At 61.5% G+C, this 21898-nt stretch overlaps 2 protein-coding genes across 11 annotated transcripts; one reads left to right on the forward strand and one right to left on the reverse strand.

Annotated features, from left to right (window-relative positions):
- Nucleotides 1-2361: 2361 nt before the first annotated feature.
- SNPH (syntaphilin) lies at nucleotides 2362-16542 on the forward strand. Of its 7 annotated transcripts, none has more exons than XM_054845207.1 (7): nucleotides 2394-2440; nucleotides 2555-2613; nucleotides 3297-3359; nucleotides 10418-10495; nucleotides 11319-11476; nucleotides 12921-13070; nucleotides 13604-16542. In XM_054845207.1, exons 3-7 carry the CDS (start codon nucleotides 3324-3326, stop codon nucleotides 14739-14741), a joined length of 1560 nt encoding a protein of 519 aa, XP_054701182.1. In that variant the 5' UTR covers nucleotides 2394-2440; nucleotides 2555-2613; nucleotides 3297-3323; the 3' UTR covers nucleotides 14742-16542. The 7 variants fall into 7 exon arrangements, with proteins under 7 accessions (XP_054701183.1, XP_054701185.1, XP_054701188.1 ...); XM_054845209.1 differs by having other exon boundaries at nucleotides 2426-2440; nucleotides 11276-11476; XM_054845212.1 differs by having other exon boundaries at nucleotides 2426-2440; nucleotides 11375-11476.
- SDCBP2 (syndecan binding protein 2) lies at nucleotides 16506-21883 on the reverse strand. 4 transcript variants are annotated; one of them, XM_054845264.1, is made up of 9 exons: nucleotides 21145-21883; nucleotides 18889-18965; nucleotides 18688-18763; nucleotides 18340-18443; nucleotides 17992-18153; nucleotides 17503-17678; nucleotides 17262-17433; nucleotides 17036-17127; nucleotides 16506-16928 (listed from the first exon to the last, which is right to left on the reverse strand). In XM_054845264.1, the coding sequence occupies exons 2-9, from the start codon at nucleotides 18940-18942 to the stop codon at nucleotides 16874-16876; spliced, it is 891 nt and encodes a 296-aa protein (XP_054701239.1). In that variant the 5' UTR covers nucleotides 18943-18965; nucleotides 21145-21883; the 3' UTR covers nucleotides 16506-16873. The 4 variants fall into 4 exon arrangements, with proteins under 4 accessions (XP_054701239.1, XP_054701241.1, XP_054701240.1 ...); XM_054845266.1 differs by lacking the exon at nucleotides 21145-21883 and adding an exon at nucleotides 20262-20480; XM_054845265.1 differs by lacking the exon at nucleotides 21145-21883 and adding an exon at nucleotides 19555-20058.
- Between the last annotated feature and the right edge of the window lie 15 nt (nucleotides 21884-21898).

Genomic DNA, 21898 nt, shown 5'->3' on the forward strand with positions numbered 1-21898 from the left:
TGTTTCCTGAGCTCATTGCCATTTGTTCTGAAGGATCAAAACTGGCAGCTGCCTAAGCTGCCCTTTGGGTTCACCTTCTCAGAGTCGGCGTTTTCAGTGATTTTCTTAAAATGAGATTGTCATCCTGGCTTTCCGGGCATTTGCTCACCTCAGTTACACCCCGTGCGTCTGGTCCTGCTGACACGTGCTGCTCCTGTCATGCATCGATTTATTTGTGTGTGCGGGGTTTAGGGAAGGTGAGGAATTGATTTTGAGGGGTCTATTCAGAGGAGTGAAAAGGCTTTAACGTGAGTGAAGACCCTGCGCTGGGCAGGAAGGGATGGTTGGGCTGGCTGATTGCAGGTGTTGTTTCACTTGGTTTTCTCTTTTCCATGTAGGAATACTTGATAAAACAAGCAATAAGAAGCCTTTGCCACAATTCTCCAAGGAGTTATGGTTTTGGGTGTAAGGGAGGGAAAAGTGACCCTGTTTGGTAAAAACCTTTCCATTTTCTGCAAAAGAAACAGTCTTTTCCTTTTCTGAACAGGAGTGATGCTCTCCAAGCATCTCCTCTTTGGGGCCAGGCCTGGTGGTTTTGTTAGGAGCCGGAGCACCCACCTGGGGTGAGGGAGGGGTTTGGTTCGCAACATCTCGTGCTCGGCATCTTGGGAGCAAACCCATGGCAGAAAGAGGACTGAAAACCTCCCCCCGTTTCCCGCAGCAGACCTCACCCCCCCGGTGCAGTGCGTCTCCCAGGGAGCCCCCCGCTCTGCGGGTCAGGGTGCTGCGCCACGCATCCTGGGAAACTGAGCACTGCAGGCTGGGGAGGGAAGGAGAAACTCTTTTTCTTCCCCAAAAAGCCATTCGAAATGACTATGCATCTCACACCAGAGCTGCTGCCTGCGCTGCATCTGCTGCTGCCACGTGGTAAGAGCGGCTCCGGTGGCAGCAGATGCGATAACTCACTAATTTTTCTTTCAAGGAGAGAGGCTGGGCATTGGATTCACCAGGAAAGAGGGAAACAAAAAGAGGCTGAAGGCGAGCAGGAGGCAGCAGGAATAAATGAGAGGCAGGATATCTATATATACATTGCAAACAGTCTGTGTATCGGAATAAATGAGGTACAAACCTTGTAGGAAATGGTCCTGGAAGAAAGACTTGCGTGTATTTACAAAACAGGTTTGTCAGAACTCCGACGTAACCGTGGGGAAGGTACAAAGGGAGCCTGCGTGGGCAGGGGAAGCACAACGTGTCGGTGAGCAGCGAGCTCTGTGTCCCTGTGCGTGGCATGAGACAGGGGCTTGGGTTTTAATCTCGATCTGCCGGGCTCAGCTGTTGGACTCCAGATCCCAACTAGGAGTAACTTCTGCTCCGACCTTGCTGACATGTGAACAGTTTCCCTCCATAAGTCTATACATGCATGCATGGGTATATATGTACCATAGGTATACGTATATGCACATCTCGCCATTCTCCCAGTCTCTGGAGGGGTGTCTGCAGCCGACCTTGGGCGCTCTCGGCCATGGTTACCAGAGCAGTGATGGAGCCAAAGCCCCGTCCTTGCCCCACGGGCTGCAGGAAGGTGCTCGGTGGCTCCCAGTAAGCGCCGAGCAGCCTCGCCCTCAATATTTGCTCATTGAATAATTTGGAAAGGTTAAGCTTGATAGCTACAGAAGGAAATGTGTAGGTAGTACCATGAGTAACCAGACTGTGCCTGAGAGATTAGACACGCCGTGCCAGCGATTACCAGCATGATTTCCCACCAAGTGTGCAGGGAGGGCACGCGAGAACCTGCTCCAAATGCGAGCCCTGTGCAGCAGTTCAGTTTTGCTGATGCTTGCCACTCTTCGATCCCAGGCCTGGGGTCTCGCTGCTGCCGGACTGACCTATAGGTGTTTAAATGTAAAACGTAGAAAGATTTTTCATCTATTTATTTATTTATTTTACTTCATAAAAGTGTGTCATGAATTAGGCGCATGGATGTCCTCAGAATTGGGCCAGTTAGATGAAAATTACGACGATGGGGGGACTCCAAGGGCCGGGTGGCCGCAGCGCGGAGCTGCCCCGGTTCCCCCTTCCTCTTCTTCCTCCTCCTCCGGGGTTACACGGGGAGAGGAGCCGAGCGCGACCCGCCGCCGGCCCCGGGCGTAGGGAGCACCCGGCCCGCGGGGCTCCGCCGCCGGGGAGGGACCTCAAAAACCGGCTTTTTTTTTTTTTTTTTTCCTCCGGTGCTGCGCCCCGGCAGAGTGGAGTTGCCATAGAAACGGGGGGAAACCCGGCGGGGGGGGCACCCGCGCCGCCGTCGCTTTAAGAGCGCAGAGGAGGGAGGCAAATTACGCAGCTGCAAGGCTCATCCCTCCCTCCCTCCCTGCCTCCATCCATCCCTGCCTCCCTCCCTCCCTCCATCCCTCCGCCGCCGCGCTCCCCGGCCGCCCCGCCGCACCCATGAAGGCCGGCGCAGGTGATGGAGGCGGGGGAGGGCGCGGGTCGGGGTGGGGGGTGCACGGCACCGCGCTCCGCTCAGCGCCCCGCGCAGCCACCGCTCACCCCCCCCGCTCTCTCCCTTCCCCGCCAGGTCGCTGAGCCCCCCCCCGCCAGCGCTGCCGCCCCGGACATCGGCGGGGCCCCGCGCAGGTGAGCGGGGCGCGGTGCGGACCGTGGGCGGGGGGCGGCGGGACCCGGCGGCCGCCGTGACTCATCCCTTTCTGGCTGCAGACTCGGGGGGGGGGGGGCGCAACATGGGGCTGCCAGCGCCGCTCCGCATCGCGGGGCGACGGGGGGGTGTCCACAGGGCAGAGGTTGCTTGGGGCGAGTCATGCATCGGGCCCGCAGCACACCCGCATTGCATGCACCGGACCCCCACGGCATGCACCGGACACACGTCACGCCCGCCAGACCTGCAACGCATGCACCGGACCTGCATTGCATGCACCAGACCCACGTCACACGCACCAGACCCATGTCACACTCACCAGACCCATATCGCATGCACCTGGACCCACATCCTGCACACTGGTCCTGCATCACAAGCACCGGACCCATATTGCATGCACTAGACCCACACAGCATGCATCGGACACACATCACGCTCATCAGACCTGCAGTGCACTCACCGGACCCTCCCTGCGTGCACCGGACCCTCCCTGCGTGCACCAGACCCTCCCTGCATGCACCAGACCCTCCCTGCATGCACCAGACCCACATCTGCTCATACAGCATCGAAATGTGTCTCCCGGCACCGTGGGGCGTTGCAGGAGTCGGAGCTGCTGTGCAATTGAGATTTTATTATTTAATGGCTTAACGCTTCATCTCCGAAGGGATACAGAAAATACATGAGCTGATTGATGAGCCGGGTGCTCCTTTTCTCTCTTCTCCGCAAGGTCAGTGCTGCCTGGTTGTCGCACAGAAACCCGCTGCTGTGCATTTGTTGTGCTTATAAAATACTGGCGTTCCCACCCTCCCTAGGCAATGGGTGCGTTGTGCCTTGACCTTGTCCAAGAAGGTGCAAATCCTGGTTTCCAGGGCTGCAGAGGTCCCTGGTTGGAGGGTCAGGAGGACACAATGCCTGTGCTCTCACCCCAGCAGCTTTGCCGTGGGCTGAGACAGGAGATTTGGCGTGTTGTTAAAGTAGGCCATTCCCAGGTGCAGAGACCCAGGGCTAATCTTCTGTGACCACCATCTTTCCCAGGCCTCGTTCAAGGTGGATGGTGGTTAGGGGAGACCTGTTTCCGCCATGCCGAGACTGCGCGGGGGTGTGGAGGGGAGGAGTAGCTGTTGTGCTGGAAGCTGGGTTTCTCTTCCATGTTTTTGCCTGTGTATCCCAAAGGAGTGGGCTCTTCCTTCTGCTTACCGGACCTCAGCTCGGCTCCCCAGCAGAGCCCCCGCAGAGGATGGGCTGTGCATCCCCAGCCTGCCGACCTTCCCAGCCTTGGGTAAGACCATAGGGTCTGCATCCCGGGTATCCTGCTCCTACTCTCATGGCAATTGCTGCTGCTACAGCATTTGTCACGGAGCTCTTTTCCCTTTTCCCTTTGCCTCCAGAGGCCACAGCAAGAGACCAGCCTGTTCTCTCTGGTCAGACACCTTATTTTTAGCTAGTGAGGGCCAGGAATTGCCACCTCCCTGTTTGGCACTGCAGCCAGGTCAGCTGGAAAAGTGATGAGCTGCATAACCCGATCTTTTCGAATGGTCTCTATTTTCCTGTAATCTCTGGGTGTCAACTCAGCATTTGATAACAAACAAGAGAATAAAAGGAGATGCTCCTGTGTTTCATTATGTGATCCAACAACTCTTAGCAAAATTGATTTTTCTGGTGCTGTTGTATAAGCATCCTGTGCATTTTGTCCCTGCTCTTGCCCTGAGCGCTCTGCTCTGGTGGGAACTGGAGCATGTCCCTCTGTCCAGCACCCAGGTGAAGCTCTGCTGGAGCAGGGAGCAGGGTTTCCCAGCCCCTGGAGATACCACCGCTCCCTTGGAAACTCCCAAGCAGGAGCAAAGTGGCCCTTGGTCCTGAGGAGCATGAAGCAAAGTGGGCACCAGATTGGCCTGAAGTCTTACCATTTATTCAGTGAATTTCCTCAGGAATTGGTCTCCCAAAAAGTGGCAGAAGGAGGAGCGCGGGCATGGCCACCGCCATGCACCGGGCAGCTGGTGTTTGCCGCTGGCAGCCCCGCGGTGCTGCCCCCCTCCTTGGCTGGACTTGTGCCGGCCTCGGCAGCGGCCCCGACTGCCAGGTCCTGCTTCTTCCCGCTGCCACCCAAGTCCCGGTCCCTTTTCAAACACCAACCAATCCTGGCATTGCCACTGTTTCGGGGACACGGCTCTCTGTCCCAAATCAGGTTGCTGGTTGTTTGCCATGTTCAGTGCTTTGCTTATTTTTAGTGTGAAGGAAAAGCAGAGCCTGTGTCAGAAAGGCAGGGAGGTCTCCTCGGGAGCCCTTTTTGTTCCCCGGAAAAATGAAGCTGTGATTTCCCTCCCCCTGTTGCTCTCTGCTTTTAATCTTGTTAGTACTGGAAGGCTGAAAATCTCCCGGCCACCCCCTGCCCAGTGGGGAGGAACCCGCAGGGAAGGCACGGTTCTTCTCCCAAGGTTTCTGCAGAATCAGTAAAGCTGCTCTTAGATGCTTGGCCTTGGTGCCACCATTGCAAAAGGCTCCTAACGCAGGATGTGTCAAGGAAAACAAGGGAATACGGCAGCGGGCAGGGTGATGGGAGCCCTGACAAAAGAAGCAGTGAGCGAGAAATCCAGGCAAATCCAGTGGCTGCTGAGCCCGGGCGGCTGCGTGCCGAGGGCTGGGGCTGGTGCTGCCAAACGAGCCCGCCTGCTCTTGCACCTTCTCTGCGTGTTCCCCGCGGGGACGGGATGAGCTGGTGGGGCAGCTCAGGCCAGCGCAGCAGCTGGTTCCTTCTGAACCCTGCAGAAGTCAAGCGAAGAGAGACTCCTCAGAAGCGAGAGCCTGCGGCGGCAAAACCCCCAGAGGAACGGGCCGAGGAATTGTCAGAGGTTCACTGAGCCGATGGCAAGGGTCTCTCCGGGGGTCCCGTGGCCCCGTTTCCCATGCAGGAAGCTTCTAGGAGGAGCGATGCCTGACCAGCCCCGTCTGTCTGTTGCTGGCGCAGTCAGACGATGGAGCGTGGAGTGGGGAAGCAGCAGTGTTCAAGCCAAAGAGGCATCTCTGCAGGGCAGCAATACCAAAATGACCGCCGAGCCACAATTCTTAAGGAAATCCTCCCCTGGGGCGCCGGGCTGAGCCTTGGGGTGCTCTGCTGGCACTCCGTCACCGCTCTGCCACTGCTCTGCCACCCACCTGCCTTTGCATCACTGGCGTGGTGTGATCTGTGGGGCGGCAGTGCCCCAGACCCCCTCTGCGGCTGGTGGGAGCTGGGGACCCGCTGGGGGTTGCAGCTCAGGAGCACGCAGAGCCCCATGGTGTCACCCACCCCAGGGCGGTGGCAGCGTGGGGGACGTGCCGAGGTGCTAGTGGGGACCCGGCTGAGCGACCTGTGCTGGTGGGGACAGGGCACATGCCCTGCCTGGGGGTGCTGGTGCCGGACGCTGTTACCAGTGCGGGTGTGGGGAGCCCTGCCCAGGGCTGAGTGCTGCCCGGGGCTGAGCGCTGCTGACCACAGCAGGCACGGAAAGTGCTTGGAGCGGTTACGGCACAATGTGCCAGTGAGGAGGGTCTCTGGTCCTGGGGGCGAGAGGATCTTGTGCCCGGTTGTGCTCCATTCCACCCTGCACGGGGTATCAGCTTTTCGTGCTGTAACTCCAGCTGTTTCCTTATCAAGGACCATTGCTTTTATTTGGTGTGAATTCCCCAGGCTAGTTGTGTTGCACAGAATAAGCACTATTTCGTGCTGTTGTTTTTAAAAGAGCTGCCTTTCTGTTCTGCTATGGGCCGGGAGATTCGCAAGGAATTTTGCTGTTGATGTCTCCAGGAGGGAGCATTAGACCTTGCAACAGGCAGTGTTCATCCCACCTGTACCCCAAGTTGCATTTTGGGGTGGTTTGCAAGATGCTGGAACAGATTTGGATGGTTTGCAGCATGAACTCTGGATCTGATGCAAGTTGGACCATCAGACCCTGGCCCATACCAGCATCCCTGGGGAGCAGGAGTGGCTGCAGAGCTGGTGTGCTGAGCGGGGTCCCACTGGTTCCCCCAGCACAGGGATGAGCCAGCGCTCCCTGAATCACCCTACCATCGCTCCTGGTGCCTGTGCACTCGCACTGGTGGTGGCTGTTAAAATCTCTGTAGAATTGCAAGCTCGGGCTGCGCTACAGAGCCAGGACTGCGCGTCTCGGTGGGGTAACGGTGCGGAGATGAACTCTTTGGCTGTGGGGATCAGCATTTGCAGTTTGTGTCGCTGGGCTCAGCGCCTGTTTGTGATACTGGTTTACTGCTGCTCGGGGTCCCTCCAGAGCCTGTGCCACGGACACGTCCACTCTCCTGGGGCACAAGCTGTTTTCATCAGCTCCATAAGGGTCCACCCACAAGCAAGGGATTCTCCTGCATTTCTTCTTTGTCCTGCAAGACGTTCCCCATGTTCCTCATTCTGCAAAGATGAAGGTGAAATCCCTTCCCCACACCGGCTCTCAGCTTGCACGTGACACCTGGCTTCATCTCATCCACCCTTTGCACGACTTCAGATTTGCGGCCAGGAGTCGACACATCATCCTCCGGCCCCACAGGTTTCCTCTCCCTCTGCTGAAGCTCCTGATGTTCGTTTTTGGGGTTTTGTCCCTGTGCTGAGCGGGAGCTGTCTTCCCATGGGCAGCTCTGCTAGCCCCGTCCCCGATGCTTCTGACACGGAGCAGCAAGCCTGCCCGCCCTCTGCCCTGGCTTGGGTTGCTTTCCACCCCCAAGGTTTTATGGGATTTCTTCTTTTCTGCTCGCCCTTGCAGCTTTGCTCTGACTTCTGCCTCAAGCCCCATCCATTAGATGTTTTTTAGGTTTTAGTGACCTGCTTGGTTTCTCCCCGGTGTTTCTTGGGCCTCGCAGCTGCCGTTGTCTTCCTTGCTGGGAAGCACGCATCGTGCTTGGGGATGCGGTTATTCATCTTTGAACACTTTTCATTTCCTCTCTGTGCGTTTTTCCTAACGCCTAATTGATAAGCAGCCACGGCAGCGTTGCAGGGAGGTGGGGGCCAGGCTGGCGTGGGCTGTGAGAACGGACCCCTCTGCAAATCACCAGGAAAGCAGAGGTCTTCTGCTTCTCCCTTGCTTGCACTTCAAATGTGCTGAGATAATCTTGGATTTTCTCATGCTTCCATGGCGAAGCTCCCTTTGCCCTATAGCTGCTCATCCTGGTCCACGCGACAGTGGTAATTCTGAGTGCAAATAAGTAATTCCCTTTGCCTTTAGGCGCAAAGTAGCCACGTGCCATGTGGGAAGGTGTGTTTTCAGCTTTGGTGCTAAGTCTGCCCAACCTGCCTGTCCTTGGCAGCCTGTGGGCATGGTGAGGCTTTTGGGGAGGTTGGAATGGCCTGTTGATTCCTTGGGAATAAAGGCAGTGACAATTTATTACCGGTGATAACATGCAAACCTGCTTGTTCAAGCTGCCCTGGGGCAGCCCTGTGAGGCAGAGCTGGTACCCGGCTGGGACGGGACGCACAGCCCGTCGTGTTTGTGAGACCGGGGCAGGGTGCAGGATGGTGCTCCCCCTTCCATGGGATTTCCGTGCCCGCTGGCAGACCTCGGCCAGGCTCCCTGTGGCAGCAGCATGGGGCTGCTCTGAGTTTCTCATTCCCTAAACCTGCCGACACCACGAGAGGCATCGAGCCTCGGCGTGGGCGCCAGGTGAGTCTGCAGCAGTGGGAGGAGGAGGAGGAAGAGGAACTGAGCTCGCCAGGCATGAGGCCGAATCCAGAGCCATTCCTGGCTGTGGATGCTGGGACAGGTACCTGGGGTGCAGCGAGGGGTGCTTGCAGGACCCCCCCCCCCCGGCACGGTAGCAGCCCGTGTGCTGGACACACACATGCCATCTGTCATGCTGCCACTTGCCTGGTGCTGCATTAACCCCCCAGCACCGCCGGGGAGAGCAGAGGGACCCCCGAGCGGAGAGGTTTTGTGTGCAGGTAACTTTGCTGTGACCAGGGAAGGGCAGGAGGCAGCGGCGATGCTGGGTGCTGCCGGGCTGCGTCGGGCCAGGGCACGGGGCTTGGGGCTGCGAGAGGGCAGGGAGTTAATCCCTGTGGCCGCAAATCTCCCTAAAGCCCTGCCTGAGAGCTGCTCGGGGAGCACCCTGCAGCATGAAAAGTGAGGGATGGGCTGTCCTCACCGCCCAGCTCTGCGGGGTCCCATGGCTGGAGCCTGGGCTGTGCCGCAGCCCCGCACGGCGCTGCTGGAGGATGCTCCTGCTGGTGCCGGGGCCGCGCTCGGCTCTCGCGCTGGATGCTGATTCACGCTGCTGCATTAGAAAAGCCTACAGCCGCCTGCCTGCGCATCCTGCCGACCCGGGAGCAGTTATCTGGCGGGGCAGAGCGCTGCCTCCCGCTGCCAGGTCCTCCCCCAGCATGTCCATCCCAGAGGGGAGCAGCAGGGCCCCTAAATCCCAGTTTCTGTGTCCCAGTGGTGCTGGCACCCCCCCAGTGTGGGGCACCGTGCCTACCGGGGCTGGGGGCTCACCATGGCTGCACATTGCCGGTTCCTCTACTCTGGTTCTCTGGGCTCTTCAGTGCCCTGGTTTGGGGATCAGGGAGCGGCAAATCCTGGGGAGAGGAGAGCTCTGGGCTGGCCGCTGCGGGCTTTGAGCGTTACACAGGAGGTAGCCCGGAAAAAACAGCCCTGGGGCGGCAAATGCAAAAGGCTGCACTGGGGTGAGCTGGCTGTGCTCCCTCCTCTTGTCCTGCTCCTCACACTCCTCTGGACAGGGGCCGAGCAGCAAACCACGTTTCCCATCGATTATCAGCTGGCCAGTCCCATCACTTGTGTTGTTCTGGGCCGGAGCTGCCAAAATCTGGGACAATACCGACATCGTGAATGTGCTCGGGGATGGGGAGGGATCCCGTGCGGTGCCCCCGGCCTGGTCATCCCCGCAGCTTGCGAGCGCAGCGGGGCATGGCAGCAGTGCCATGGGAAGCTCGGCGGCATGGATGTGCTGAGCAGATGCTTTCCGTAGCTCCCCTCCACTGCGGCAGTTCACATCCCTGCGTGTGCCCGAGCTGCTGCCTCCTCGAGCAGCTCCCGCCAGTTGCTACAAGCCTCTGGATCTGGCCTATTTATTTACAGGAAAATGGGCTCTGTGTTTCCTGAGGGATTAGCTGCTGCTGCCACATCATGCAGTGATCTGTGCTTCCTTACCTGATTTCACTGGTGAATGGGTGATTCTGACTTAATTAAGGAAAAGCAGGCGCCCAGCCTGCTGTGGAGACAACCGCCAGCCCGGGCAGAAACTCAGCAAGGTCCGGGGCTGGGTGTCGGAGCCCTCGTCCCATCTCTGCCCCGAGTAATGTCACTACCATGGGCACCCTGCGTGCCTGTGGCAGACCTCCCTTCCCCGGTGGGGACGGGGACCTGGGGTCATGGGAAAGCTTGACCTGTGCCCAGAGCCTGGGGGGAAAGGAGCTTTAGACCAAGGGGATGGAGCAAGACCGTGTTGTAGGAAACTGCCTGCTGGGAGGGAAGATGAGCAGCGCAGGCATGGGCAGGTACCTTTGCCTTGTAAATGGAGGAAGCATTCATCCTGCACCCTGCCTGCCAGGGCAGGACCCTGGGCATGCAGCATCCCGGTGTTCCTGGGCCATGGGGGGCACGGGCAGGGAGCGGAGCCCAGATGTGCAGGGGATGCAGTCCACATCTGTCCTCATACACGTGGCCTGAGGGTCTACACTGATGCCCTGGTGTGGGGGCTCACCCCTGCACTGGTGCTTTGCATGGCTCCCGTCTCGCTGGGGCGGTTTCCCTGCCTTCACCTCCTCTCTCTGTTGCATTTAACCCGCAGTTCCCTCGCGCCCAGAACCCGCGGCACCACGGCAATGTCTCTGCCGGGGAGCAGACGCTCGTCCACTGGATCGCGAAGGTGAATATGCTTCGGGCTCTGGCCCCTGGGACCGGGCACTGGTGCCTGCCCAGCACTTCTCCTGGCTGGCAGCAGGGAGGGAACGATCCCCACCTACACCACAAGCTGCCACTTTGCAGCACGAACCCCCAGCCCGGCTTTTGGGGGGTTGCATGTCGCTGCCTGCCACACAGCACTTCCAAGTCCGTGCATGCAGCCCCCCAAGCGCTGCACCCCCCCTGTCCCTCTCTGTCTGTCTCTGCTGCAGCCGGGACCAACCCCTCTGTCCGTCTGGGCAAAGGCAGGCGATGACAGACCCCAGCCCCGGGCAGTGGCACAGGGGCGCTGGGGTGGGGATGGTGAAGCTGGGAGGTGTGTTAGCCCTTGAAAAGCCTCTCCTTGAGCTGCAGTGATAAAGAGCAAGCAGAAAAAAAGAGGAAAAGAAAGCATTTATTCCCTTCCAAATGTGTCCATGACCTGGGCTGCCGTTACTTAGGAACTGGCTGTCAGCAGCAGCATGGGTGGAGAGAAAAAGCAGATCTGCCCACGTGTAGGTACTGACCCGGAGTGGGGTGGCTCGAGCTCTGCCAGGGCCATGCTCCCAGGCGTCTCCCAAGGGGCTCCCAGTCCTCGGGGTGCAGGGATGCCATGCTGGCATCCTGGGGACGCCAAACTGGGGGGGAGCGGGTGGACAGCCCCCCTAGCCCTGCCTTTGCACCCATTGCCGTGTCCGTGCCATTTTGATCCCTGCTGTTTGTTTTGTCCTTTTGTCTTGTGTGTTTTCGGTGTGGTGGTTGGCAGTCGCGGGGTTTATGGACGGAGTGGCTTTGCCTCCTTCTTTAAGTCTTCAGCGCCCTCAGCCACTCGGCCTGAGACACAGCCTCTTCTCCCTGCCTCCAGGCGCCCCTCGCCCCCCGGGAGGGACACCTACGGCACCTCCTCGCTGAGCAGCAGCAGCAATTCTGGCTCCTGCAAGGGCAGCGACAGCAGCCCCACCCCAAGGTAACCCATCACCCGTGGCCCCAGGGCGGCTGCCGGGTGCCCCTGGGCAGGGGGGAGCAGCACCCGTGCTGCCAGTGCCCGGCGGGGACAGGAGCGCAGGGGCCGGAGGAGCGAGGCTGTGCGCTTGGCAGCTGGGGGAGCCGGAGCTGGCGGAGCCGCTGGTGCATCTCGCAAAGACCCCCACCATCCTCCTCCAAACCTCTCCGCCGTCATTGTCGTGTCTTCTCCCTTCCCGTCCCCCCGCCTGCCAGCCCAGTGCCCCGTCCCCTTCCCTCTGTCCTGCCGTGGCTGTGGCTTGCACGCTGCACACATCCCTCCCTCCGCTCCTGCAACCCGAGGGGCACCCCGGGTCCTTCGGGACCAAGGGCGCAGCGGGCAAGAGCTTTGTTTCCATCCCCTTGCGCTGCCTAGCAGAGGTCTGGCGAGAGTGGGTGGCAGCCTGGCTTCTCGGCAGGGAGCTCCCGCTGCGCTTGGGTCATAAACAGCCGAGCACCGAGCTGCGGAACGGGCACCAGCTCCGGCCCTGCAGGCACAGCAGCCTATACTGGTGTTTCGGGCCATCCCCGGGCTGAGCTCCTCCTGCCTGTCCCCAGCCACCTTCCAGCTCCCAGAGGTGGCATCAAATCTGGGAGGATGTGAAGGGTAACCTGATGGTCAGAGCCCGTGCACACCTCAGCAAGGAGCGGATGGCCATCCCGTTGCTGCGGGGCGTTGCAAGGCCACGGTCCTGCCTTGCTGCTCCTAACGCGATGCTTATGTCTCTGGTTGGAGGCTGCTGGGCTGCCTGCTGCCATGCACGGGGGTTTGGGGCTGGCCTGCCTCCATGCACACAGAGTACCCACCACCCTACTGTCATGCACCGGGGTTTTGGTCCACCCTGCTGCAATGCAGGAGCGTCTCGCGCTGCGCACAGCTCTCTGCGTGCCTCCCAGCCCTGACGTGCAGCCCCGTCCCCTGGCCAGCCCCTGCTCTCCGTGCTGCCCTGGGCTTTGGGCCAGAGATGTCACCTCATCCACCCCGGTGGCGGCAAGAGGAAGGTCCGGACATGCCGCTGTCCCAGCCTGGAGCAGATGCCGGATGCCCCAGCTTGCTCTCCACAGGCAGGATGGTCACTGGCTCCAGACCTGCTCCATCCTGAACCCTCCCATTACCCATCTTCCATTGCCATCTCCAATGAGGCTGCTCCCACCCTGGGGTCTCCATCCGCATCTGCCATTCCCCAGAAAGCTCGCTCTGGGCACACAGACCTCGGTGCTGCCTGCTCCCAGCTCTGCTCGTGCACCCACCACCCTGGTGAAGCTGCGGGCTGTGCCAGCGGGGTCGGGAGCTGCACAAACACCCCCCCCCCCCCGCACCCCGAGAGGAGGCCTTTCCCTTGGGGTCCCTCTGCTGAGCCTGCGCCAGTGCCAGCACCGGTGAGTGGGTGACGGCCGTGTTCCCGCAGGCGCTCGGCCAAGTACAACCTCTGCAGCGACAACCATGGGATAAAGCCGCCGACGCCGGAGCAGTACCTGACACCCCTGCAGCAGAAGGAGGTCTGCATCAGGCACCTGAAAGCTCGCCTGAAGGACACGCAGGAGCGGCTGCAGGATAGGTGAGCACGGCGGCCCAGCCACCAGGTTCAGGGCTTTGCAGCGGCTTTGCAGGCACATGGGTATCTGGCACTGCTGCCCATCTAACCGGGGAGCCATGGATTTGGGGGGGGTGGAGCCTGTACGTCCCACCTGCAGCGGCTGCGCGCTCCCCTGCACTGCCCATTAAGTCTCTGCCATGCTTTTTCTGAATTTCAGCGTCAGAGGGTGGCTAATCCCCATCTGCTCCTCTCGGGCTTAGGCACGTCCTTGCCGGCGTGCCAGCTGCCACGCACCCGCCTGGGGCACCTGCCCGTCCCCACGCAGCCCTCGGGAGCCCTGGGCTCTGCAGCCCCTCCAGGACAGGGCTGAGCATCGCTCCCGAGGGTCCCTGAGCATCACTCCTGAGGGTCCCCGAGCCGCTGGATCCATTCCTGGGTCCCAGCTGTGGGTTTTACTGGGTGATCTGGCTCCAACTCAGGGCCGGATATGTGAGGACAGGGCTGGCCCCGCAGCCCCCTCAGCGCCGTGGCGGTGCCCTCCCCGTCTCTCGCAGGGATGCTGAGATCGAGGACCTGAAGACGCAGCTGTCACGGATGCAGGAGGACTGGATCGAGGAGGAGTGCCACCGCGTGGAGGCCCAGCTAGCGCTGAAGGAGGCCCGCAAGGAGATCAAGCAGCTGAAGCAGGTCATCGACACGGTGAAGAACAACCTGCTGGAGAAGGACAAGGGGCTCCAGAAGTATTTCGTGGACATCAACATCCAGAACAAGAAGCTGGAGACGCTGCTGCACAGCATGGAGGTGGCGCAGAATGGGGCGCTGAAGGAGGAGGGGGCCGGCGAGTCGGCTGGGGGGTCCCCGGCCCGTTCCCTCACCCGCAGCTCCACCTACACCAAGCTGAGCGACCAGGGGGCCGGGGACCGCAACGTGGGGGGCTCGCAGACCATCTCGCTGGACGAGGGGGCCGACAGCGGCTTCGTGGGGGCAGAGGAGGCTCCTGGCCATACGGACCCGTTGGAGGGGGGGGCCGAGCCCGGTGCCCGCCTGCCCCCCAGCTCCACCTATGAGAAGCTGCTGGGGCTGCGGGGCAGCGTGGAGGCCGGGGTGCAGGCCAGCTGCATGCAGGAGCGGGCCATCCAGACGGACTTCGTGCCCTGCCAGCCCGACCTGGACACCATCCTGGAGAAGGTGATAAAGTCCCAGGCTTGCAGCTTAGGCAGCCCCACCTCGGCTTGGGTCTCCGAAATGGAAGACATGATGCCCGGCCCCGAGCTCTCCAACCCTGCTGGAGCCATGGACCTGCTGGCGGCCGAGCCCGACGCCGCGACAGCGGGTGCCGGTGCCGAGGTGGGTGCCTCCTGCAACCCGCCGGTGCGACAGCCCGTCAGCGCCAGCCCCTCCGTGGCCATCGCCTGCATGGCAGAGGAGGAGATGACAGAGGTGACCGGCTGCGAGGCCGCTCCCTCCAAGAGCTACTGGAGCCGCCACTTCATCGTGGATCTGCTGGCGGTGGTGGTGCCGGCGGTGCCCACGGTAGCCTGGCTGTGCCGCTCGCAGCGCCGGCAGGGCCAGCCCATCTACAACATCAGCTCGCTGCTGCGGGGCTGCTGCACCGTGGCCCTCCACTCCATCCGCAGGATGGGCTGTCGCCCCGTCACCAGCCCCGGCCCCGGGGGTAGCGCCCAGCCCTGACAGCCCCCCGACACCCCCGCCTGCCCCCACGGACCCGACCGCTGATTGTAAAGCCCCGGCATCCTTCTTTGGCTCCGGCTCGTTACGCAGCCCCAGGGCGTGGGAAGGGGCCGGGGGGGTGGGGGGGGTCTGTGGGTGCATCAGGGTGTGCTGTGCCCCCCCACACCCTGCCCCCCCCACCTCCTTTGTCCTGCCGGAGGGAAAGGATCGGTGCTGGAAGGGAGGTGCCAAGCAGCAATGTGGGACCTGGCAGCAAGCATCACACTGCGACCCCCTGCCTGATGGACGCCGCTGCCCGGCTGCTGCTGCTGTGCCTCTGGCTGCTGGGGGGCTACGAGGCTGCACCCCCACCGGGTGGGCTTTCCTTTCATTGCACTCGCTTTCCGGTTGTCCTTGCCGTGCCCCGAAGCCACCCCTGCCACTGGCGGGCAGCGGCAGGGAGAGCCAGGGGCCACAGCAGGACGCCCTGGATGTGTTTCTTGCTCCAGGTGCAGGTTGCACTGTGACAGCAATGCCTGGCCACGGGCAGGAGGATGGGGGGAACCCACCCAGACATGGGGACGGGCTCTGGACTGGGGTGGGAGCCAGTGGGAGCCTGTGGGGCACCTTCACCCTGGCCCGCTGATCCACTTTGGTGTCCGTCCTCCTCCCTCCAGTAGGATGGTGCCCTGGCCAGGCCCTGCTCAGCCCCTCTTCAAGCCACCCATCGCTTGGGAGATGCCTCCCCGCACCGGAACGGAACTGGGCTGTGGCTCCTATGCCACTGCACGAGGCCGAGCGGCCCCGGAGGAAGCCTTGGACCCTCCCTCCCTTTGCTTTGCACTATATTCACTTTTTTTTTTTTTTTGGTACAGACTGAAGCCCTGTTGTTGCGGGGGGCCGAGGCAGAGGCAAGCGGGTGGGGGAAGCCCCAGCCCTGGCTGTGGCTGCCATGGAGCGGGACTGGGGCCTCTTGCGGTTCCAGCAGCAGCGATGCCGGTGATCCTGGCCTGGGCTGGAGCTCGGGGATGCCTTTACTGGGAGGCAGCGAGGGGGTGCGGGCAAGGCTGTGCAGGCAGAGCTGAGCGTCTTTGCCTGTCCCAGTCCAGCTGAATCCTCGCTTTGTTGGTGGCCTCCGGAAAAAAAAAAAACGCCTTTTTTTTTTTTTCTTTGAAAAGCAAAGACAGCAATGATTGCTCAGCGGGGGCTGGCGAAGCGCAAGACTTGGGGCTCCCCCGAGCACACGGCGCTCCCACCCCACGAATGTCTGTGGCTTCTTCGTGACTTGAACTACCGGTGTTTCCCCACCACCATCCCACTCCACCAGCCCCTGGGTGCTGCCGACCGGGCGCCCTGGGAGTTGGCGACGCTCCACGCACCGGCATCCAGCAGACCCCACAGGGGCATGTGCCATGTCCCGCATACCCCGTGCTTCCCCGCATCCCCCATCCGGCAGCTGGGGCACGGGGCAGCGGCTCTGCCCGCGCTGGGGGGTGGCGGAGGCAGCGGCAGGCGCTGGCACAGCACCGGGTGCCGGGTGAAGTATTTGGGCAGAAACGGTGGCAAGGCAGCCAGGGCGGCCGATGGAAGTGGAGCTAGGATATACGCCTCTTGTGCAATGTATTTGTGGATCTGTGTACACGTCTGTTAGACTATCCAAAGCTTTGCCAAGAAATAAATGTAACGATTATATTTGAAAGACAAATCTATATAATATATTTTTTAAATACAGAACTGAAAAAGCTGTAACCCCCCTTTTCTTGTTTCCCCTGTCCTGTACTCGCTGTCTGTGGTGGATGTAATAAACGTCGCTGGGTCTGTGTCTGCTTTGGCTGGAGCCGGCCTTTGGCAACACGGGGGGACACAGGGACCCCAGGGACAGGGAGAGACATATGCCCCATCCCTGCTGATGAGACACAGGAGAGGACCGGGGGGGACACAGTGGACATCCCAGGCTGCTGGTCCCCCCCATGCCGCCCAGCAGCCACCAGCCTCTGTAGGGATGAAGGTTTTTGTGCTAAAACAGCTGCTTTTGGGGATGCTGTGGGGGTACCTTCAGTGGCCCCTCCAGGCTTCCAGAAGCGTGTTCAGGCTTGGCTGCAGAGAATGCCAGCGTGAGCCTCCCCCGGCACGGCAGGACAGCAGCGATCGCATCAGAGGTCGGGGATGGAGTGATCCATGGCCGACTTCACCAGCCCCGCCGAGAGCCTGGGCACAGGGATAGGTGCTCAGTGGGGGGAGCCCAGGGGGCCCTTCAAGGGGCCCCATGGGGTCACAATGGGGTAAGGGTGGGCACCACAGCCCCACGGTCTCACCGTTTGACCATGTGCTCGTAGATCACGGTGGGAATGATGGTCAGCGTGACCACGTTCCCAGCCCCTGCCAGCACCTCCGTGAGCTGCTTATCCTGCAGGAGAGAGCGGGTGGGTCCTGTGGGTGCCCAGCTCTGCCCACCGTCCCGCGGCAGTTCCTTACAGGTCCCCTGGCCAGATCCTGGGCACCCCATGCACATTTGCACCATCAGTTGTGCACAGCCCCTACCTTCATGCCGATGACGTTCTGGCCATTCACCTCGCAGATGTAGTGGTGGGTAAGGAGGCCATTGCGGGCAGCAGAGCTGTCCTTGGCCAGCGACACAATTTTCCCCTTCTTGACCACAATGCCAATGTTGCCGCTGCTATCCTTGTGCACGGTGACGGTGCGCTGGAAAGGCCTATGGAGAGAGCGCAGTCAGTGCCAGCACCGATGCCAGCACTGATGCCAGCACCGCCTGTCCACTCACCTGTCCCGCACCACCATGACGATTTTCTCCGGGGATGCCTTCTTCAACACCCGCTGCGCCTTGTCGCTGCTCCAGCCCGTGCAGTTCTTGCCATCGATCTGCAGGATCTGGTCACCGAAGCGCAGCCCCACCAGTGCTGCTGGCGAGTTGGCCTTCACCAGCTGCACGAAGATGCCCTGGGGACATGGGGGGAGCGATGGCATGGGGTCTGGGCAGCTGTGCCATGCCCCTTACCATGCCATCCCATGCCACGTACCACGACGTGCCATGCCACGCTGTGCTGCACCATGGCATGCTGTGCCATTTAATGCCACACGTTGCCATGCCACGATGCACTGCGCCATGTCATGCTGCACTGTACCGTCACGCTTGTGCCTGCCTTGCCATACAACGTCATGCCCATGCTGCACCGTGCCGTGCTGTACCATGCCATGCCGTGCCACACCGTGCCATGCCGTGCACGGCCCTGCGCCAGCCCAGCCCCCTCACCTGGTCAACGTTTTTCAGCTGCAGCCCTGTCTTGCCCCGCTCGTCCTTGCAGAGGTGGATCTCCCTCACACCAGGCTTGATCTCTGCCCGGCGCAGCCCTGCATTGTTCCCGCTCAGGGGGGCGACCAGCTGGCCCGGAGCAGGCCCGGCGGGGGTCAGTGCCTGCGATGGAGGTGGGTGTCAGCAGGGCTGGCGACGGCATGGGGCCCTGAGCACATCAGCCCTCGGGGGGATGCGGCGTCCCTTCCCCAGGCAGGATGTGGCCCCCGAGGGACCCCCGCCAGCAGCGATGCCGTGGCATAGGGGCCCCGTGCAGGGCAGGCAAGAGCCACCAGCCCAGACACCTACAGTGCTGCCTTCCGGGTGCAGGTTCTTCTGGATCTCCTCGCTGGAGAGAGCGAGCCCCATGTAGTTCTCCAGCTCGGCCAGGTTGGGGTACAGCACGGGCGGCGCTGCGGGACACACCAAGGGCAGCATCAGCTTGTGGGGTCCCCAACCCATGGCCATTGCTTCCCCCCCACTGGGAGCCACCTGGGACCATGGGCCAGCAGAAAGAAATCCCAAATCCTGTCCCTTAGCCATGCACTGGGCGGGGGGGGTGTATGTCTCAGCTGAGCCCCCCTGAATGGTGAGCATCACTCCCCCCCACCCTCAGACAGCCCCTCGACAGGGAGGGCCGATCGCAACCTGCATTACCAGTGTCTGAGACAAGCTTTGGCTTCTCCGTGACCACTGTTGTGGCGGGGGTCCTCACCCCAGCAGCTGCCTGTGCCTGCCAAGAGATGGGGTTTGCTCGAGGCTGTGCCCCCCAGCCCTGGGGACCCTCCGAGGGCAGGACCCCACAGGGACCCTTCGGGCCCTGCTCACCCCCCCTAATGCTGCTGTGCTGACACTGACCTGCAAGATCTGGTGGCCCTTCATGTCCTCCAGGGAGGGGTAGAGCGTTGCCATCGCTGCTGGTGCCACAGCCGTGCCTGGGGATGGGATGGTTCAGGGACAGGGTGCCTCTCCCAGAGCATCCCTCCCTGCCTGCATGCCTGGCTCCGTGTGCTGGAGGCAGGCTGTCACCCGAGGCATCTGGTGTGACTCAGGGCCGTGTCACCAAGGCCACCACCTCCACCACTTCCCGGCAGCCAGGACACAGGCGGTCGCGTGCTGGGCACAGGCACCCTGGGCATCGTTCAGCTGGTGGCGGGTCCTGGTCCCCGTGTCCACCTGCCCAGCGGGGCCATTCCAGCATCACCCAGACACGGGAGCAGGATGTCCCATGGGAACAGCCGCTCTGACTCCTCCTCGCAGTCCCTTGTGCCCCCCCATCAGACCCCTCTGTCCCCCAACGCGCCTCACGCTGTGCCCACGGCAAGGCTGTGCCACCCAGCCCTGCCCCATGGTATCGTGTGCCCCAAAATGCACCATCCAAACCTCAGGGTATAGGGGACAAATCCAGACCCAGCTCTGAGCCCTGCAGGAACCAGGCAGGATCCCACACACAGCCAGGGACCACAGCAGCATCCCCCGATAGGCGACACCCCCAGAGCCCAACCCCAGCACCCCAGCACTCACCTGCCAACAGGTCCCGGCTCCCTCTGTCACCCTCTGCCCGGCCCGGGGCTTTTATAGCCGTGCCCAGCCCAGGGAGGGGCCAGGCAGCCTCAGCTGACCGCCACCCCCGCCAGGTAGGGCACAGGTGAGGAAGAGGAAGGTGAAGCCAAAGCTGCTCAGGGCCCTGGCACTGCAGGGATGGGGACAGGGATTGGGATGGCTTTCTGTGGGTTCGGGCATCCTGGGCGAGCAGGGATGGGGCTGTGCCCCCCCTTGGCCACCACGGTGGCCCCCCCTCCACTGCCTCACCACTCCTGCCGGTACCGGCACACGGCTTGGCCCCACCGCAGCCCTCATGCCCCACTGTGGGCCACCACAGCTCGGTGCCCCAGATCAGGGACCAAGGGTGCTGCCGGGGGGGTGCCAAGTGGGGTGCCCCACTGCGAGCAGCCCTGCGTGGGCGGCTGGCTCCTGCTGACACTTCGCTGCCCAGGCGCGTGGGGCTGATGCGGCCGTGACCGGGATGCCGTGTCCCACACCCTTCCAGCCGTCACCAGTGGCCCCAGGGCACAGTTCAGGTGTGACGGCCCCGTGGGAGTCCCACGCCACAGGTGGAAAAACTGGGCGAGCACAGAGCTTGTCTAAGTCAGGGCACGAGGCGAACACGGGCACCTCGCTGCCGTGGGACATCACTGTGTCGCCCTGGGATCCAGCCTTCCAGCACCCACCTGCGGCATCCCGCTGCTGACACCGGGGATGCCATGGGCCACCGTGTCCCCAGGAGCCAGGCAGTGGGGTCCTGTGGGCACCCAGCCAGGCACAGAGCCAGCGGCACCAGCCCAGGACCTCACCGGCACAGGGCCAGCCCCGCCGCAGAGCAGCAGCCGGGCACGTCCCAGCTTCCTCTGCCTCCGCTCCTGTGTGCCAGGCCAGGAGGAAGCGTTTTATTTACTGGTGCTATTTTTAGCCTGATGGTGCCTGGCTGCCTCGGCCAGCCCAGGAGGAGAGCAGATCGACCGCTGATAAACACAGCCAGGAGCAGGGCAATGTCCTACAGCAGCCAGAGAAGGATGGTTCTGGGGGTCTGTGCCTGCCCTGAAACCCTCATCCCTGCCAAACTGGAGCTGGAAGGACCCGCACCCCATCCGCACTTGTGGGTGCAGCGGGAGCCGCTGCAGGGGACTGCATGCTGAGAGCATGGGGGGCAGCAGCTGGCCCTGAGGGCACTGAGCTCCCCCCAGCCTCCTGCCAGCCCTGGCTTATCTCCAGCCAGAAGCCATGGCACTGCCTGGCATCAGTTAATAATTAAAGCAAAAAGCTTTGCAGGCAGAGAAACTCAAGCTCTCCTTGAGTCTCTGTCTAGAAGTGGTTGCAGCGATGTGCAGAGCATGATGCTGGCACCCCAGCAGCTCCCTGTTCTGCTTAACTGAGTAACAATTAAGGGTAGTGCTAATATCTGCACAGCGTGGCCCCAATCCCACGTGATCCTGTGCAAGCATCGGTGTTCCCGAATGCAGCCCAGGCAGCAGAGCTGCTCCTGCCCCACAGCCGCTGTTCCCTCCAGCGCCTTCCCCAGCCTCCCGTTAAACACAGACTTTGCTCCCGACAAACCTGCTCAGGGAGCTGGGACTTGCTTGTTATTGATCATGGCCGCGTTATTGATCGTGGCAAATGGAGCAAAGGCCGTTTGTGGAGGAGCTGGGTGCTGGCACGCAGCGGTGCCCGAGCAGCACCCATGCTGCCAGCCACGCAATGTTCACCAGCCGCCACTGGCAAATGTCCGAGCTGCAAAAGCAAAGATGAGAAGCGGGGGCTCAGGGAGCCCCACCAACCAGGCGCAGTGGGGAATCATTAAGAAAGGCACTGAAAAAACCCCAGGAGGCTTTTCAGGTCTGTGGTGATCTGGCCCGCAAATACCAGCTACTGGATGTGCCATGTCACACGTTGGAGTCCAGCCTCCAAAGAGGACCAAAATAAATACCCAGGGATGTACCGATATGCTTCTCCGGAGCCAGAGGAACCCTGGGAGCACACGTCCGTCTGCCTTTCACGCTCCCAGTCCAGGCTGAGTCACAGCCCCAATGGCGAGAGGCTGCGAGGGCAATGCTTAATAGGTTATAGTAAGGCAATTAATTATGCAAATTCCAGCAGGCCACCATCACCTCTCCACAGAGCCCAGTGAGTCCCAGGCATCCCTCTGTGCTCCCAGGGCCAAGCACCCGAGCCTCACGCCAAAGCAAGCCAGCACAGCCAGAGGCCGGTCCTTCCTGCTGCCACAGCACCGCACCAGCCCAGCACAGAACCCCGGCACAGCACCCACAGCGCCCCGTGAGCCTGGCACAGCACCCATTGTGCTGAGCGACAG

This window comes from Grus americana, chromosome 17 (assembly GCF_028858705.1).
Source record: "Grus americana isolate bGruAme1 chromosome 17, bGruAme1.mat, whole genome shotgun sequence".
NCBI lineage: Eukaryota > Metazoa > Chordata > Aves > Gruiformes > Gruidae > Grus > Grus americana.